The sequence below is a fragment of the Plectropomus leopardus genome, chromosome 20 (genome assembly GCF_008729295.1).
Source record: "Plectropomus leopardus isolate mb chromosome 20, YSFRI_Pleo_2.0, whole genome shotgun sequence".
Lineage (NCBI taxonomy): Eukaryota > Metazoa > Chordata > Actinopteri > Perciformes > Serranidae > Plectropomus > Plectropomus leopardus.
Genome location: NC_056482.1, coordinates 8,649,186 through 8,664,504, shown reverse-complemented (window position 1 = coordinate 8,664,504; position 15,319 = coordinate 8,649,186). Strand labels below are relative to the sequence as shown.

At 39.7% G+C, this 15,319-nt stretch overlaps 1 protein-coding gene across 1 annotated transcript in view; it reads right to left on the bottom strand.

Annotated features, from left to right (window-relative positions):
* loxhd1a (lipoxygenase homology PLAT domains 1a) overlaps window positions 1–15,319 on the bottom strand; it is a 34,322-nt gene that overhangs the window by 14,188 nt on the left and 4,815 nt on the right. The window contains exons 3-25 of the mRNA XM_042509651.1: window positions 13,099–13,179; window positions 11,846–12,030; window positions 10,947–11,045; window positions 9,909–10,057; window positions 9,705–9,828; window positions 9,360–9,610; window positions 9,147–9,282; window positions 8,798–8,958; window positions 8,618–8,704; window positions 8,260–8,395; window positions 7,973–8,127; window positions 7,732–7,892; window positions 5,359–5,435; window positions 5,057–5,253; window positions 4,754–4,946; window positions 4,132–4,292; window positions 3,719–4,049; window positions 2,212–2,363; window positions 1,603–1,736; window positions 739–890; window positions 506–610; window positions 289–417; window positions 32–199 (exon numbers count right to left, since the gene is read on the bottom strand). Of these exons, the coding sequence (XP_042365585.1) occupies window positions 32–199; window positions 289–417; window positions 506–610; window positions 739–890; window positions 1,603–1,736; window positions 2,212–2,363; window positions 3,719–4,049; window positions 4,132–4,292; window positions 4,754–4,946; window positions 5,057–5,253; window positions 5,359–5,435; window positions 7,732–7,892; window positions 7,973–8,127; window positions 8,260–8,395; window positions 8,618–8,704; window positions 8,798–8,958; window positions 9,147–9,282; window positions 9,360–9,610; window positions 9,705–9,828; window positions 9,909–10,057; window positions 10,947–11,045; window positions 11,846–12,030; window positions 13,099–13,179 (3,524 nt within the window). The remainder of the gene's footprint in view (window positions 1–31; window positions 200–288; window positions 418–505; window positions 611–738; window positions 891–1,602; window positions 1,737–2,211; window positions 2,364–3,718; window positions 4,050–4,131; window positions 4,293–4,753; window positions 4,947–5,056; window positions 5,254–5,358; window positions 5,436–7,731; window positions 7,893–7,972; window positions 8,128–8,259; window positions 8,396–8,617; window positions 8,705–8,797; window positions 8,959–9,146; window positions 9,283–9,359; window positions 9,611–9,704; window positions 9,829–9,908; window positions 10,058–10,946; window positions 11,046–11,845; window positions 12,031–13,098; window positions 13,180–15,319) is intronic.

Genomic DNA, 15,319 nt, shown 5'->3' with positions numbered 1-15,319 from the left:
TGATGTAAACTGTCATGCGGTGATCATTTACATGGTGTGTAAAGCTCTGTCTGAAGAGAATTAGGGAAAAGGTCCCTGACGATGGCCCCGTCATCCTCCCCTTTATCCAACCAACGACCGCAGGGGAAACGCAGTTTCTGTCCAAGAGACGGGGCATCAATCTCCACCCAGTCAAGAAACCAGCCTGCTGATCCTCCTCCTTAAATATTAACACACATTGTTGTGATAACATATGCAGACCTATCTTGCATTATTTACTGCACAGGCAGGAAGTCTGTCCTACTGTACCACAGTTGTCATGTCCGACACGCAGCTTCTTCAGCAGTGCAATATCCACAGCTTCCACAATGAACTCATCAATCATCCCCCGCTCAAACTTATTCCTATGAGTCTTTGAGGCCTTCAGGTTAATTATCCCTGTAGATGCACACATCACATAACAATTTCATCATTTAAATACAAATGCACACAGATAAAAATAGAGTGTGATCGTCTGGAGCTTCACCTGTGTCATCTTTGGTGCCGTACAGGATCATAAACACATTAGCATCGGTTCCTGCATACTTTTTGTCACCGGTTTTTATCCTTACTGTGTAGGTTGTTGACATGGCTGTGATAACAGGAAACCAGAATAAATTACACATGGTAATCCTGTGATTATCATTCCAATTTATTAATTTAAAAATGATTCTTCAGCACCTCGCTTCTCTTTTAAGGCAGCCATAATGTTGCTCTCACCTTTCTGTTCCAGGCCGAGTGTGGCTTCGGAGTCCTCCTCATCATCATCATCCCCTTTCTTCATAAAGGCCTCATCCACAGGAACGAGCTCCCTGGCAAGCTGTCCATCATCCTCATCAACAGCCAGCCAGCGTTTACAAGGAAAAAAGTACCTTAAGACAACGGATAACAAAAATATGTTATGTGCAGTTTGCAGTCGGCATAGTTACAATATCAAGATCTCTGTTTAGTTTCTACTGTTCGATGTTGAGTACCATTTTTCACCACACAGTGGAGCTCTACAGATATTTTATGTGCAAAGGCTCTGTCTGCTATCTAGGATGATGTTGTTCTGTGAAACCTGTTGCAGTGAGTTGGTGTCTAGAATGACACAGTAAGGGGTTTATAATTTCTTATCTATGAAATAAATGATTAAATTTTCATTAACTGGTTTCTAAAGGGCTTTGTGAGAAGCACAGTTACACGTCTGAAATTAAAGTGCTGATGGATCTCTGCTCTCTAATAGGGCTTCAACAACTTATCATTATATTATTTTCTCAAATAACTGATGACCTGTTTGGTCTATAAAATGTCAGAAAAAGGTGAAAAATGTCAATCAGTGTTTTCCAAAAGATTCATTCCCAAGAAATGTGTTTTGTTGTTCACAACCCAAAGATATTCAGTTTATGGTCATAGAGGAGTAAAGAATCCAGAAAAAATATTCACATTTAAGAAACAGGAATCAGAGAATTTAGGCTTTTTTTCTTAAAAGGAATTACACAAAACTATTAATCAATTAACCCAATAAGTTGCTGATTAATTTTAAAGCTGATAACTAATTAATGAATTGTTGCTATTCTGTTTTCTAATGTCATCATGACTTACGTGGTGTCATCTTTGTTGTCTACAATTTCCACTCTGTCCAAAAACCAGCCAGCACTGGCCTGACTGTTGTCATGTCGGATCCTCAGCTTCTTTAGGACCCCCAAGTCAACAGCTGTGATGTTGAAAATATCCTCCTGGGTCACATGTGAACAAAACAGTCACAAAAGGTTAAGAAATGTCAAAGGTCTTAGTTTATCAGTCCAGGAGAGCCTCATTACTTGTATATTTGATCTGTATTTTACCTACAAGGAGCCTTAGATCATTATTTTGTTAATAGAGGGGATTATAGTATCAGTGATGACAATCATGACCATGTAGAACAAATACAAATAATCAGGTGAAAAAGATAAATCTACAATACATTCTAAACAGTGGAAGAATAAAGTGTCTGTTTTCACCCTGATCTCTTTATGCTAAATTAAACTAAACTAAGCTGAGCTAAGCATCTCCTGGCTCTAACCTCATAATTAGCCACTAACTCTCTGCAAGAAATTGACTAAGCATATTTCCCAAAATGTTAGTCTATTCCTTTCATACATAAAGTTTATATTAACACTTAGATTATCACATTAAATGAGCACATCTAGAAATGACAGAAACAAAGTTTACCTTGCCTTTCTCAAATTTGTTCAGGTTGTTTCCCTTTCTGAGCTGCCGCTCCCCCGTGTCGCCAATCTCTCCATAGATGTTGACGTAAACATTGGCATCCGTCCCAGCTCCCCACATAGTCCCAGTAAATACATGAACCTCATAAGAGTTCACTGAGAGAGAAAACACAGTTAGACACAGTTAGAAAGTGCACATCATTGCACCTGATGTACCTAATTTGCTATTAATTATTAATTTCACACGCAGAGCAATACTTAACCCACAAGATGACCATCTCTAAATCAATAAGTCATACCTTGTTTGCCTGGATTCATAAAGATTTTTTTTCTCTCAGGCCTCCACAGAAAACAGCAAACATATGAATTTATGAATTGATCGGGATCTTTTTTCAAACTCGTGGGATAAGTCTCATTTATCCTGCTGTCTGTTCAATACCTCCCAAAAACATGCATTTTTGCTAAAACCTTAGGCTTACTATTTAAACTGAAACTGAAAGTGAAACTTATCCATACTCTCCTCAAAGCCAAATCCCAATACTAAAGTTGTGTTTTTTCAACGCAAAAATGTTTGGAAGGTACTGAGCATACAACTGGATAAATTAGCCTTGGATTACACTACACAAGTTGGTTTTCTGCCCCTCCCTGCACTGTACATTATTTGTTATTTGTGTATTTTAAAAAAGGGGGTAACACATCATTACTAACCGATTTACAAATGGTCATTTTGTGGGTAAAATATTCCTTTAAGGCCTCTTCTGTAATAACACAGGCATTTTTGTAAACAGAATTTCCCATCCTTTATTGCCTCACACACTGTGGCATTTGTAAAATGATGGTTTTGTTCTGAATGTCTAATTGGTTGTTTTTGTTGTGACACCATCAGCAGAAATGCCTACTGTTATAACTACTGTATTTCCTCGATTAAAAGCACATACTGCACTCATTTATGAAGCCATGCAAGCTACTGCATTGTCAACAACATGGTCCTGCAAATGCTTCACAGTGAAATGCCTTGTGTCAATGACTGAAGGGATACTGTCGACAGAAACAATATCAGAGGGCGTTTTCAAAGTCGTAGGGGCGCAGGGGGGTTGTTAGTGCTGCACACTGATACCGTCATACACTGTATAAACCGGTGATATTCCAAAATGGTATGAAGGTATAAAGATACCGCTAGCGAGGTTAGAGCCAAAAACATGTCTGTCATTACATGAAATGTCACCTCATTGGTGACACCTCATAAAGAAAATGTGATGCACACTCTCAAACCAAAAAGTTAAGTTTCCCTTTTACAACAGAGTTTCTGAAAATCTTCACCCTGGACAAATATTTTGCAAAAGATCCATTTTTAGTGACGTCAAACAGTTTGCCTCTGGACAAAAGGCCAATAGAAAAAGAAAAGCTACGTTTTCAAATGTATGTGCGTACATGCAGATAAGGACAAACCATCTAGCCTCTGGAAGCAAATAACAGTGCGTCAACACACATTACCTTAATGCTCTACTTACCCTCCAGGTCTTCATTGTCCTCAGTCAGCAGCTCAACCACAATCTCCCCATCCTCCTCATCCCTGGCCAGCCAGCGGTTACAGGGGAAGGTAAATGTCTCCACCACTTCCTGCAGCTCCTCAACAAACTCCACCTCCTCCTCCTCTTTCTTCTTCTTTTTCTTGTCCTTCTTCTTGTCTTTCTTGGTGTCCTCCTTCTTCACCTCAACCTGCACCATAGCCATCGTCAGCCTCTTGATGTCCACTGTTTCCAGGAACCAGCCGTCTCCAATTCCCTTTCCATCATGGTAGATACGCAATTTGTAGATCTTTCCGACATCCAGAGCTTCAATCTGGGTAGTAGATGTAAAAATTTGGTCAAACCAGAGACCGAAATCTGCTGCTTACATTGACAAAACACGACTTTTTACAGACCCTGAAGATCTCAGTGGTGCCACGTTCAAAATTGTTGGAGCGACTCTTGAGAGCGAGGACTTCGGTTTTTCCCTCATCTCCGTAGATCTGACAGAAGACATTGGCGTTGGTGCCACCTGCACGCACGTTCCCTGTGACCACTGTTACTTCATAGTTGATCACTGTTGTGACAGGAGAAAAGATAATGTAGAGCAGAGAAGTATACTGCATGTGTGTGTGTGTGTGTGTGTGTGTGTGTGTGTGTGTAAATTCACAGGAATGTATATATAAAGGTATATGTACATATGGATGTGTGTGTGTGTGCTTATATGTACGTGAGTGTGAGAGTGTAATTATGTAAGTGTATGTATGTTTGAGCTGAAGATCATGAATGAATTGAGGAGTAACTCATAAGGTTATACTTCTCCTCCTCCTTTACAATTATGTAGGATCTATTTTTTTACTAGAATCTATTGTGTGCAGATTATCATCCATTTCAATTATTGTCATTTGCTTAATTTTTTTGTTTATTTGTTTTTCATGTTCGAAATTAAAAAAATATGAAACCAAACTCCAACTCATGATCACTGTTACTGTGTCTAAATTCTGACTTAAAAGTACTTTTAAAGTTGTTTTTATTTACATTGCTCTATTTCCAAGATCTCACTGGGATAGATCTCAACCTCCACTTTCCCATCAGCCTCATCTTTACAGAGCCAGCGGTGGCTCGGGAACATGTACTGCGTCCCGTGAACTGGTACAGAGATCTGCACACTGTCCAGAAACCACCCAGCCCGCAAGCCCTCATTAGTGTGACCAATAAGGAGACGGTTGATCTGTAAGAACAGAGGACATCGGAGGATAAAACAGATTAACGAAAGACAGATAAATATCTGAACCATAAACTCTGTTGACTATTAAGTGTACTCATGTGTGAAGCACTTGCCTGTCCAATGTCAAAAGTGTCAATGGTAAAGATGTCAGTCTGTCCCGTTTCAAAGTAGTTCCTGAGGTCATTGTCGGAAACTGCCAGTATCATCTTGTTAGTATCACCCTTCTCCCCATACAGCTTTACAAACACCCTGGAGTCTGAGCTGGCTCCATTCACACTGCCCGTCTTGATCGCTATGTGGTAGCTGACATCTTGTGGGGATGAACAGGAGAAAATAATGTAGTTTATAAGAGCATTAAAGATGTGTTGCATTTTTTTAGTAAACTTAATCTTTTTAATGTTAATTATGCACTTACTGAAGAGAAGCAGGCCATCTCCAGCTGGGACTAACTCACGAACAATCTGCCCATCATCTTCATTACGATCCAGCCACCTGAAGGAAAACATTAATTGAATTTTATAGTTGTAAACGTAGGTTGAGATCAACCCTCCTACCACGTTGCTTATAAATGTATAACTTATGGTTTATCTAAACAGATTTAGTTTACACAAGGTAAAGGTGAGAAAAATTAAGACCCAAACATTAAAATACAGTGGCTGGATGCTTAGCATTTTAACAATTCAATTTAAGTTTTTGCTTAATGCATGAGCTTTAATTTAAAATCCATCAACATTTCAAATAGCCAGAGAGTGAGTCCTACACAAGTCTGATTTTTCAAGACCTGCTCCCAAACTGGTTCAACAACAAAATCTATAACCTGTCAGATTGTGCATCAAAGCATCAGTCTCCCTTAAAAAAATATTGACTTCTGTCAGTTGTTCAAAGGCTAGGTTTGGGGTTTCGGGGCTGGATTATGGATGCTAGTGGATCACAGAATTCTGTGTAATGGCACCAGGAGGTGCAATACCGCACCCACCCCGCCACCAACACGTATGACCAATTAGTTTCGCAAAACCGACCCAACAACAAGATCTGCAGCCCAACCCGAAATTGCAAATCCTATAATAACTGTATAAAAAATTTTATTTGGCAGCATGTTTAAAGTGATTATTTTAGGAAATTTTTATACATGTGAAACATACACAAAATATATTTTAAAACAAAGGTAAATTCAGAAAATAAAAGTAATTAATTTTAATTAAGTAATGTTCTCATAATCTACAATTAGCGTCTGTTAGTAATGCATCTAATTGAAGCAGCTTTTATATTCCAGATGGTGCAGAAGAAAGAGCTCAAAAGGAAATTAACATTAAAATAATGAATTAAATTATTATTTTCATTTTATTTTAATATATAGTTTTTATCTAACATCCACTGTCTGACCCTCATGTTCTTTGTTTAACCCAGACCTGATTAAGTCAAGAAATTAAGCCAAAATACCATCTGCGAATCATCTTTTTCCCCATCTGATGCAGGACTCTGTCCTAAGATAATTTAACATCATAGGGAAAATAGATCTCCTCAAACTGAATAAGATTTACCGGAAAATGATTAACATAACCAATACAAATAAAACAGAACATGCAAAACAACAGTTTCACATTGTCTAATGAGGGATGCTACCAAGCCTTTCCTTTCAACAGCACAGACGGACTGACAGACAGACAGGAAGAGCCTCATTCCAGATGAAACACTGCACCTCAGCCTTGCGGTTTGGATCCAGTTACAGAAGGAGAGAGTTGGCTGACTAATGTGCATTTAGTGCCGATTTGTAGCGGCAAACTCATCCATCAGTTGCCTAACTACTTAAACACATGCCACTGGAGAACTAGCGAATGTGTGGCCGATTTGAGTCTTTTAGGGCTGTTTGGACATTTTTGTCCAGCTGTTTGGTGTTTTGGTAGGTTATTGAGTAAGGAATTGTGAAGAAAACTTAGCATACAATTCTTCGTTGCTGAAAATTAGATGACAGGGTAAAAACCAAACTCATAACTGTACAACAAGTAAGTTGACCACTAAAGACTAAAAACCTGAAGCACTTTCTGCACAACCAAAACTTGCATTTTTTCTCTTCATTGTTTTACAGATTAAACAAACAAGATCTAGCATGTTGATTAGCCCTTTAAAACAAAGGGTGGCATCACTTTTCTTGTGCTGCTTTCAGTTGCCTTTCACAAGTATTTCACCTTTGAGCCCAGATTGGTTAAATTTCTTTCCAAAACATGGGAAAAAAGGCAATGAGCAGCTTTGCAAGAAATGATCTAAATATGTCCAGAAATTAGAAGATTTAGAAAATTATTATTTTTTAAAGAAGCTAGAGACAAGTGTCTAAGGAAAAAGAGAAAAAAAGTTCGGGATAATTGTATTTAGAATGAACGTAATTAGATATTCAAAATTATGTTCCAAAGTTCTTATAACTTTTAAGCACTGTTTCCCGGTCATTTACTTGTTTGTTTTATTTTCTTTTTCGTTTTTTGTTTGTTTGTTTGATTTGGTTTTTTCTTGTACTTTTTACTATTTTCTTGCTAATCTGGGGGTCATTTTTTTCTTTCTCATCGCTTTCTTTCCATGTTTTTGACAGAAACCAGGCCAGTTTGTTCAGGTTTTGATGGGTGAATGAGCTTCAGAGGTGCTGGAAGGTGTATTTTTTTTTTTTATCTGGGAGCCATACTTGCTGTTTCTCTCTATTTCAAGCTAAGCTAACTGTCAGTTGCATTGTGTGTACCATACAGAAATATGAGCGTTATTGATCGTCCTTTGAGTTAAGTGTAAAGTATTAGTGCCTTGCCTGAAACAGGGGAACTCAATGGCCACACTCTCCGGCTGGCCTTCCTCCCTGACCATCACTTTATCAAGGAACCAACCGCAGCCTCCACCACGGCCATCATGACCCACACGTACTCTGCGCACCTGGCCCAAGGACACGGACTCGATGAGAAACTCATCGTGCTGAATGGAGACAGAGAAAACTGGTTAAAGATCTTTCCCAGATTATTTATTTATTTTGTGTGTATTATTGTTGCACTCACATTGCCCTTTTCAAATTTGTTGACATTGTTTTTGCTCATAAACATGAGTCTCTCCCCTGTGTCACCCAGGTCACCAATAATATTGAGGAAGACGCTGGCATCGGTGCCACTGCCACTGACATTGCCAGTGCAGATAGTGACACGATACTTAATCACTGAAAGAAAAAAAAAAAAAAAAAAACAGGCAACCCATAGAATTCAAATATCTGCACAGACTCTTGGTCAAACAGCTCAAATGTATTTAGGATCAAATGAGCATATGTGTGTTTCCTTGGTGTGTTTCTTACAGGGCAGCGGCTCATCAATGAGCTCTCCGGTAGCTGGAAGCTCTCTGACAATCTCATTGTCGTCTTCATTGATGTCCAGCCAACGGCCACATTCAAATGAATATTTCTCCATCGTAAGAGTCTTGAGCAAAGTGACCTGCAGAAAGTCACAACCCACATGTCATCACACACTTTTTCATGTCTGGTTCATGATCTGGCCGAGGCACTGACATAGAACACATCTTCCAAACAATTCCATATTTCTGAGATCACATGCAGACTCCAATTCAGTGTCTAATTTAGTGCTAAGAAGGGGCACCATACAACAGACTGTACAGCTTACACCGACAGATCTGACAGACAGCACAATGGATCTCACCTTCGCTAAATGCCAGCCAGCAAATGGGTGTCTCTTCTCATGCCAGATGCGCACTTTAAGCAATCTTCCTATGTCTGGCATTTCAATCTACAGTGATCAGATACATATGACAGATACTTGAAAGCAAAATTTGTAAGAGTGGAGATCAGTGTGAGAACTTAACAGTTGAAGAAGGCTTACCATGAATTTATCAAGCTGGCCCTGTTCAAAACTGTCTGAGTTGTTTTCCAGTTTGATCTCATCAGACTTGCCCTTCTCTCCATAGATCTGCAGAAACACCTGGGCGTCTGTCCCCGCCCCCTTCACATCTGATGTCAAAATCCACAGGGACCATGGGTACTCTGGAGTAGCAGAGGAGAAGATTCGATAGTAAAGTGGGTTTGTAAAGTTTTCATCAAAAGCGAATGTGTTTTCAGAATCAGACATTATTTAATAAAACACCACTTGAATTCTTTTTTTGGTAAAGATAATCTGAGTGATTTCTCTTTCTTTCAGTGAGTAGAGATCTCTGTTGAATGATGACACCTACTCTTCTGTTTTTTCTGCCTGAGTGAGACCATCTCATATAGCTCCCTTTCAATCAGTCCGTCCCCCTCATCCTCATCCAGCCACTTCCCACATGGAAATGTCTGCTCGATGCCCGTGAACGGACAGTAGATAACCACCTAGAGGGGAAATTTGTGCCTGGTGGGTGAATTACACTTTGAGAATCATTCAGTTACCAAAAACAGGGGTGTAGTACCTTTTCACAGTACCAGCCAGCACCAACGGCCCCATTGTCGTGCCCGATGGTGACCCTGCTGAGCGGGCTGATAAGTTCACAAATCTCTACGTTGAAAATGTCGATGAGACCACGCTCGAAAGCACCGCCCTCCAGGAAGACTTTGCCGCTGTTCTTTAAGCCCTTGGAGCCATGCATGACCATGTGAATCTTAGAGTTGGTGCCTGCACCCCTCACATCTCCAGTCATCACTTGTACATTGTATACAATTCCTAAGTAGTTGCATAAACACAAAATATTATTATTTAATCAATGAATTGTAAAAAGGTGACAGGATATTAGCCAGAAAGGGTAAAGCTTCCTCACCCATTGGCTGCACGGATCCAACCAACACATCTCTCTGTATTTTGCCGTCACATTCATCCATGGCAAACCAGCGGTTCACTGGAAACTCATACACTTCTTTATTCCCCATGTCATCAATCACTACCTGGAGAAGAATATTGTGAGTGTTTTAAGCACATGTGCACATCTATGAGGATCATCTGTGCATATGTAGATTGTACATGCCTTATCTAGAAACCATCCAGCTGATGAACCTCTGTTGTTGTGTCCAATGGTGATTTTCCTCAGCCTTCCCAGGTTTGGCGCCTCTATCGTAAACTTGTCCTCTGACCCACGTTCAAAGTTGTCTTTGTCACTGTCTAGGCGTCTCTCTCCTTTAATAATAAAACAAAGCATTTTTTTGTACAGCTATTATAGTAACACTTAACATAGAACAGCATTTGTCATTGTTATTGGTTAATGAGACTCACCTGTGTGTTATGTTTAAATATACAGTCAATTAAAGGATATTACTATCAACAGAACTTTTATCGTCTATGATTATGATACTTATTTGATTGTTTAAAAGTTCTGTATACAACATTCAAAATGTTAATATAGCAGCAAACCACTGTTTGCTTTGTAAAGATATGGTGGAGTAATGGTTTCCTGAGCAGAGAATAAAGTCACTATCCCTCTGTGTGAGTTGCATGGAAGCTTCTCTGTCCAGTGTTGTGGTAGACAATGCAGCCATGCTTGCATGTTCATGCATGTCTGTGGATGTGAGTCCCTGTGCGTGACTTTGCTAATACGCTCATTACTGCTGATTTTGGGACGACACATCGCAGAAGCGCAGCGCCCACCCTCTGCTTCCACCCAGGTAACAGTGTTAGCTGTCAGCACTGTTACTATTGCTAGCACTGTTAAATTAAAATAGAACAGCTGACTCCTAGCCACCTCCATGTTGAGAATCATTTGCAGACTGTCTATCATAGATATGCTCTGAATGTTGCATACAACTCCTTTAAGTTATTTATCAAGTGAATTAGCTTAAAATTTCTGGTTCCAGCTTCACAAATGTAAGGAAGTAGCACTTTTTTGTTTGTTTATATCAATGTAAGTTTAATATCTTTTTGATCTATTAATCAGACAAATGTCTCCTTGGGCTCTGAGATTTTTCAATATGTTCCAACATTTTATACAATATGTGTTTAATTACTTATCAGAAAAATGATCTACAGAAAGGAGAGTAATGAAAAAAATAAACATTTCTTGCAGCCCCACCTGTGTCACCATTCTCTCCAAAGATGTTCAGAAAGACATCAGCATCAGTTCCACTTCCCTTCATGTCAGCAGTGAACACACTCACTATGTATTTATTTGCTGCAAAACACAAAACAGAAAATCCAGTGATGAATAAAAACAATTCACTGGAACGACAAGCAGTGAGGTAAATGTTGACTATCAGTGTCTTTCATAAACAATTTTCTACCCAGTGGCACTATTTAATCATAATCAGCGGGACTTTTCTATTGTCCGTAGGCAGCTGCTTTGCTAATCCACCCTCGGATGGTTTCCAGGTTAAATATTCATAACACTGAGTGTGTGTGTGTGTGTGTGTGTGTGTGTGTGTGTGTGTGTGTATGTGTGTATGTGTGTGTAAAACAGCCATATCACTCTGACCACTCCCTACTAGCACAGTGTCCTCATGTGTTTATCTGAGCCTTGGTCTCACAATGCTTTGCCTGACTGACTGCAGGTACTAAGATGTTATATCACATTGCAACAGAGCACACATGGGCTGGTTTACCTGAGGATTATACTCTGATGGAATTCAATTACAAAATGAAACAGGAGGAAGATCTGCACGCTACCAGGCATATTTGTGTCCAACTGGCTGGACACATTGCATTAACATTGTGAAGTTTCCAAATAAAAGTTTTTGTTTCTGTTTGAAAGAAATACAATCTAACATTACTATAAAATTTATTCTCATGGATACAATGAAATTAGCTTAAGTATTAGATCTCTTTAACCACAGTCTTTCTGATGAAATTTTCAAACCCAGCTGTTTCTCTCAATGTGTTGGACGTAACGGAATTTTAATTAACTGTTATTCCATGTGAACCTTTGTGAACCTTTGTTTCTGCTTTGTGTGATGTGTTTGTCCCAGAGTGACCTACATTTGGGGACGTCCATGGGGTTCAGGCTGCCCAGCAGGTCCCTGACATACAGGTTGTCCGCCTCCTCGCGACTCAGCCAGTTGTTGCAGGCGAAATAGAAGCGCAGATGTGGCCGGTTCATGTCGGTCACCACCACCCTGTCCAAGAACCAGCTGGCGTTCATCCCTGTGTTGTCGTGCTCGATCCTGGGGAGTCAACCGTCATAGTGTGACATGAAATCACCCTGCAGGTAATCCCAAATTAGTTTTCCACATTACATTGACTATTTTCTTCTTTTGTTTGAATTTCTGCAGTGGTAAACGCCACACAATTCAGTGAATACAGTGGGGTAAAATAACATAAGGAAATATAGCCACATTCAGCATGTAAGAACAGTGTTTTTACTGTAAATTGATTCACTTTTATAACACAAGAGTTACTGTTTCACAACAGACAGCAGGGACAAACATGAGGAATCACACACAAAGTTTCCTGAGCTGGATTCAAACCAGATTTTATATTCATTAGAATTTTTCTTGCACAAATCATTTGGGAGTAGTTTGATGCCAAAGTCTACTTCTGCCAGCACTCACACAATAAAGACAAAAAAAACAGCCAAACAAGAGAGTGCAAGCTCTTACAAAACCTTGGACCCTTAATAATGCACTCAATTCATGAGCATTACATGAATAGTATGTGAGATAAGCAGTGGACAGACAGTTACACAGACTCAATCACCCACACACAATCAAATGCATGATTCCCTCCAGGTTTATGACTGGTGGATTTCAAAATCTGGTAAGCAGACCCTGAGTTGGGATTGTTTTGACAAAAAAAAGCTGGGGTTAAGTAACACTCCCATAGTTCATAATTTGAGCCATAGTGCAGCTCTACTTTTTGTAATCTCTGTCTTATGTGTTTGCTGCCTTGTTTCACTGCTCATGTGTGGAGATTGTGATGTAACTCAGCCTCCTCTGGCGTAAGACCCTAACTCCCAACAACAGATGGGGCTTAACCTTCTGTCACTGGATGAGATCCTATGATGGCCAGCAGCACAGCTGTAAAATTAGTGAGAAATGTTTCTGTGATCCACTTTGTAAGCCGCTCTTATCCTGTGTGAGGTATACTTAAACTGTGATGTTGTCATTGACCTCTAGCCATGCACTCTGTCTGCTGAAACCATGCAAACAACAAAAGGAGCTTTATAGAATATATTATTAACACAAATCACAGTCAGCAGCACCATGGGTATTTTTCTCTCTGCTGTACAGTACCTCAGTTTCTTTAGAGGACCCACGTTGTGTGTTTTGATGCGGAAAACATCAGTCTTATTCTTCTCAAATGCAGTACGGCTTCTGTAAATGTAGGACACATGGAAATTGTCAGAATTTAGGAGAAAGATAAAGAGTGTGTGTGTGTGTGTGTGTGTGTGTGTGTGTGTATGTGAGAGAGAGAGAGAGAGAGAGAGAGAGAGAGAGAGAGAGAGAGAGAGAGAGAAAGATAAAGAGAGTTATGTTCAATTTGATTGAGAGAGATTACATGGGTGGAAGAAACACAGTCCAGACAGATAACTGAAGTGAACTCTGGAACACTAAATTACATCTCCTGACTGATCCGGCTTAGGGTACCCTGGTGGTCTCATGGCAGTTGTATAATCTGAAACCTCCTGAGGCTCGGCCACTTCGATGCTCCCTCCTCCTCCTCACTAACTGATACCCCTCACAGAGCCCGGCTGAGCCTGCGTGTGCAGTGGACCCCCTCTGCCAACCACAGCGAATCAGACACCCTCTTTTCCATTAACAGAGAACACATGCCTTTGTCTCTGACCCACATTTCCATCTGTTCTCATCTCCCTGCAATATACAGTCGCCAGACAATGCCAAGACTCGCATAATCAAAGTGCACGGTGTCATATACTGTAAAAAGAAAACTGCCAAGAATGAAATACTGTCCAGCACACATGAATACATGCCCTCGTTCTTTATTTTGTGTAAAATCACCTGCAAGACAATAATGGGGAAAGATTTATAATATGAAAAAGCAAACCCAATGCAAACTTTGGAATTCATGCAATTTAAATTTGTTATCATCACACTGAATTTCCAAAGAGTTGCATTTTTAATCTGCCTTGATTGTTCAATCAGGCAAATATGCTTGGAGACATAGCAACCGTCCCTTACCTGTATCATGTTATAACGTTTTAATTGATAATTACACAATACAGGCAGGACCTAATATATATCGGAGTAAGGTGAAACTCCTTACTATGTAGTACGTTCAATATATGGCAAAAGTGACTCATCAACGTCGATGTATGGTATTTCATCAGCTGTGCAACAGTACAGCCACACAGCATGGAGATACTGAATACATAGCATGTTGATGCTTTCTGAGGTGGATGAATGGGACCACCACAAGGTGTGGGTGACATGGTTCAGTGTGGCTTACAATACGTTGGTATATCCTATACGCTGCACAGGTAACCCTATCTGTCAATCAATGCGTGCAGAGATAAAGGGAGCCTACTGCTGATAAGATCCCCTGAGAGTCATTTGATCATCCACAGAAATGACATCGTGGTCTTCTTTCATTTGCCTCTGAATGGAAAAGAAGACCGGCCATGTCACATAGTTCCTCCTTACTCCAGATATTCTGTGTCCAACATTTTAAATGACTGTATAGAGGAGAGATTCCTGCACCACAGCCAAACCTTTAAGTACTTGCGCTGCTTCTCTGACATCAAATGATTTTTTTGAAGTTTCAGTCTGAAAGAGTTTTAAAAAGTAGGTTAAAAAAATCCTCCATATGCAAATTTATTTTTGTCTTGATTCATGGCCTCCGCAGGCAGCAGGTTAATGTTGAGCAGGAATGGTACTCCATACAGTGTTATGCACAATATAACTCAACACAAGGACAGAATCATAGCCATCCTTTAGCAGACTGTTTAGAAAATACCTCTTTTCTGTGCTGAAGGATCAGAGAGGAATAGAAAAGGTTAAACATTAACAGCTGATAATGACAAAATAGTAAACTAGCTAAGCTTACTAGTTATATAAAGTGAAATCTAATTTACTTAAAGCAAGACATAAACAGTGGCGCCCTGGTTAGTTAATTAGTCACTCATTTTTCAAGCTGGCAAGGTACCACTTATGTTGGCATAGCTTCCCGGGAAGGGGGCTTAATAACGCTCCAAAGAAGCGTTATTTATTTGAGGTAAGTCTCAGGTACCTGACATTTGTATTAACCTGCTGGAGTGTCCCAATTTTGGTGAGGGAACAACTGACAGCTATTTTCAAACGAGCACCTTGAACTCTCACTTTAAGATATCTGAATGAAAATGGGTTTGAGTCTCCCCTAAACCTGAGAGGGCTTGTTCCCAGTAAATGTTTTGTTCCTTACAATCAATGTATTCCATCAAATCAAAGCTGTATATTTGTCTTAGATAACACATTAAAATGAGATTGCTGTGGAATTGAAAAATGTTGTACTGGTGTT